This window comes from Branchiostoma floridae, chromosome 18 (genome assembly GCF_000003815.2).
Source record: "Branchiostoma floridae strain S238N-H82 chromosome 18, Bfl_VNyyK, whole genome shotgun sequence".
Taxonomy (NCBI): Eukaryota; Metazoa; Chordata; class Leptocardii; order Amphioxiformes; family Branchiostomatidae; genus Branchiostoma; species Branchiostoma floridae.
In genome coordinates, this window is record NC_049996.1 from 157,375 (window position 1) to 159,238 (window position 1,864).

Here is a 1,864-nt window from a genome sequence, read left to right on the forward strand (position 1 = left end):
TGTTAGACTGAATGTTTTTAAAACCATGCTTTCCGTTACTGCAATGGACAGAAAAAAGCAAAAAAGTTCAACGTGAGTCAAAGATTTCTCGTTTTAGAAATCTACCTTTAACTTCACTCGGCATTGCGCCTGTGTCTTACATTTCATATCATTCTTATTATGAAATGGTTATGGCTGTATATTCCAGTCCCTTATCTCTTTCTACTTTGGAACATTATGAAAACTTGAAGTTGTTCATTCACGAGATGCTTTTTTCTCAAAGATTTTTATGCACGACTGGTTAAAAGTCGCTTTGAATTTTCCTAAACTGTTCTAACATGTCTCTTCACTGTTAATCATTTGGTGGTTGGTAAAAATGGGTACATAATGTGTTAGATTTTGCAATCTTTTCATGCTTATAATGATATTGAGTTTAATGCATGTGCTTTTCTGATGTTGAACGCAAAGCTAAAAAGCCACTTCAAGTCATACAGTAGCGTTAGATACTATCTTCATTATGTTGATAACAATCATTACGTTCATGCACTCTGTTCGCTGGTGTTTGGTTCTTCTATCTGCTATGCGTGGTGATGGGACATGCTCTACCTTGCTTACATACAGGAGAAGAGGAGAAAAGAGCTGGAGAAAAAGGTAATTTGTACAGGATCGCGACTTCATGTTGTCACGCAGCCACAACTGGATTGCCCTTTAAATCTGCTTGTGTGACTCTGTATATAGTCTGCATTAATAGATCTCTTCTTCGAGTTCCACTATGTAGTGGTTTTGCTCGTGTTATCCACCAATCCTGGGATACTTTAGCTATGTAGTGGTTTTGCTCGTGTTACCCACCAATCCTGTGATACTTTAGCAACATGTATGTAGTGTTTTTTCTCGTGTTACCAACCAATCCTGTCACTTTTATTAGCTATACTTATGCAACGGCCACATTTGCACCAGTACCCCCAACTCGGCTCTGAGGCCCCATGTCTGTCCCGGTTGACAGTCGGAAATGGGGTGGGGTACTCCTTGGTGTTTTTAAAATTAGCTCACGGTGTTTATTTATCGCCCGGTTCCGGGTTTATTTTAACTGCACGTTACGAAATTCCGAGGACCCGGCCGTGCCCCAAATAGCCTATAACCTGCAAGGGGTCCCACGGGGCCACATAGGGGTCGCGCCAGAAAGTTGACAAAAACAGCCCGGGAACTACCCGTTGGGGCCCCTTTTCAATTGTGACCGTATTGTCAAAGTGCGTAGCAATGATCTAGTGGTGTTCCAGTTTTTACTAGTGATCGCCTTGTCAATTTGTAGTCACACATTTTTTTTTAGATTTCCAGAATGAAATAACAATGAATGTTCCTATAAACACATATCAATTATTAATTTTTATAGATCCTTTAGGAGAATGCTTTTTGTACAAAAGAGAGAAACTTGAAGAAACTTTAAGTAACTAGAAAGGCCGACATTTGCTTAAGAGCAAATACAGTATATTTCAGCCATACCCCTTCCCACCCAACATTGGACTGTTCCAAATCACCCCTGCGCAAAAATGGAACATCCTCTTAACAGTACATTATCCCCCAAAGTGGACTGGTACTGTGAATTGATTCCAGGTAAAACAGAGCTTGCTTCTATTTTTCAGAAAATGACAATAATCACACCTTCCATTCAGAAAATTTTCATCATGACTGAAAATTGTTGAATGACTTCATGTAATGTCATTAACAATTTTCAGTACGATAACTAGGTGTAAGTTTAAAAAAGTATAAGCTCCTTGTGATGTGGGTACATTTATTATTGCAGTGAACTTTTTTTATTCAAGTAGGGCATACGATTTAATAATTATCAAGCAGGTGCAGGTACTGTAGGAGCGTTTGTTTTCTTCAA

At 38.9% G+C, this 1,864-nt stretch overlaps 1 protein-coding gene across 1 annotated transcript in view; it reads left to right on the forward strand.

Moving 5' to 3' along the window:
- Positions 1–28: 28 nt before the first annotated feature.
- LOC118405774 (1-phosphatidylinositol 4,5-bisphosphate phosphodiesterase delta-4-like) overlaps positions 29–1,864 on the forward strand; it is a gene marked incomplete at its 3' end in the record, with an annotated part of 6,490 nt that continues 4,654 nt past the window's right edge. Inside the window, 1 exon segment of the mRNA XM_035805509.1 lies at positions 29–630. Within this exon segment, the coding sequence (XP_035661402.1) occupies positions 577–630 (54 nt within the window).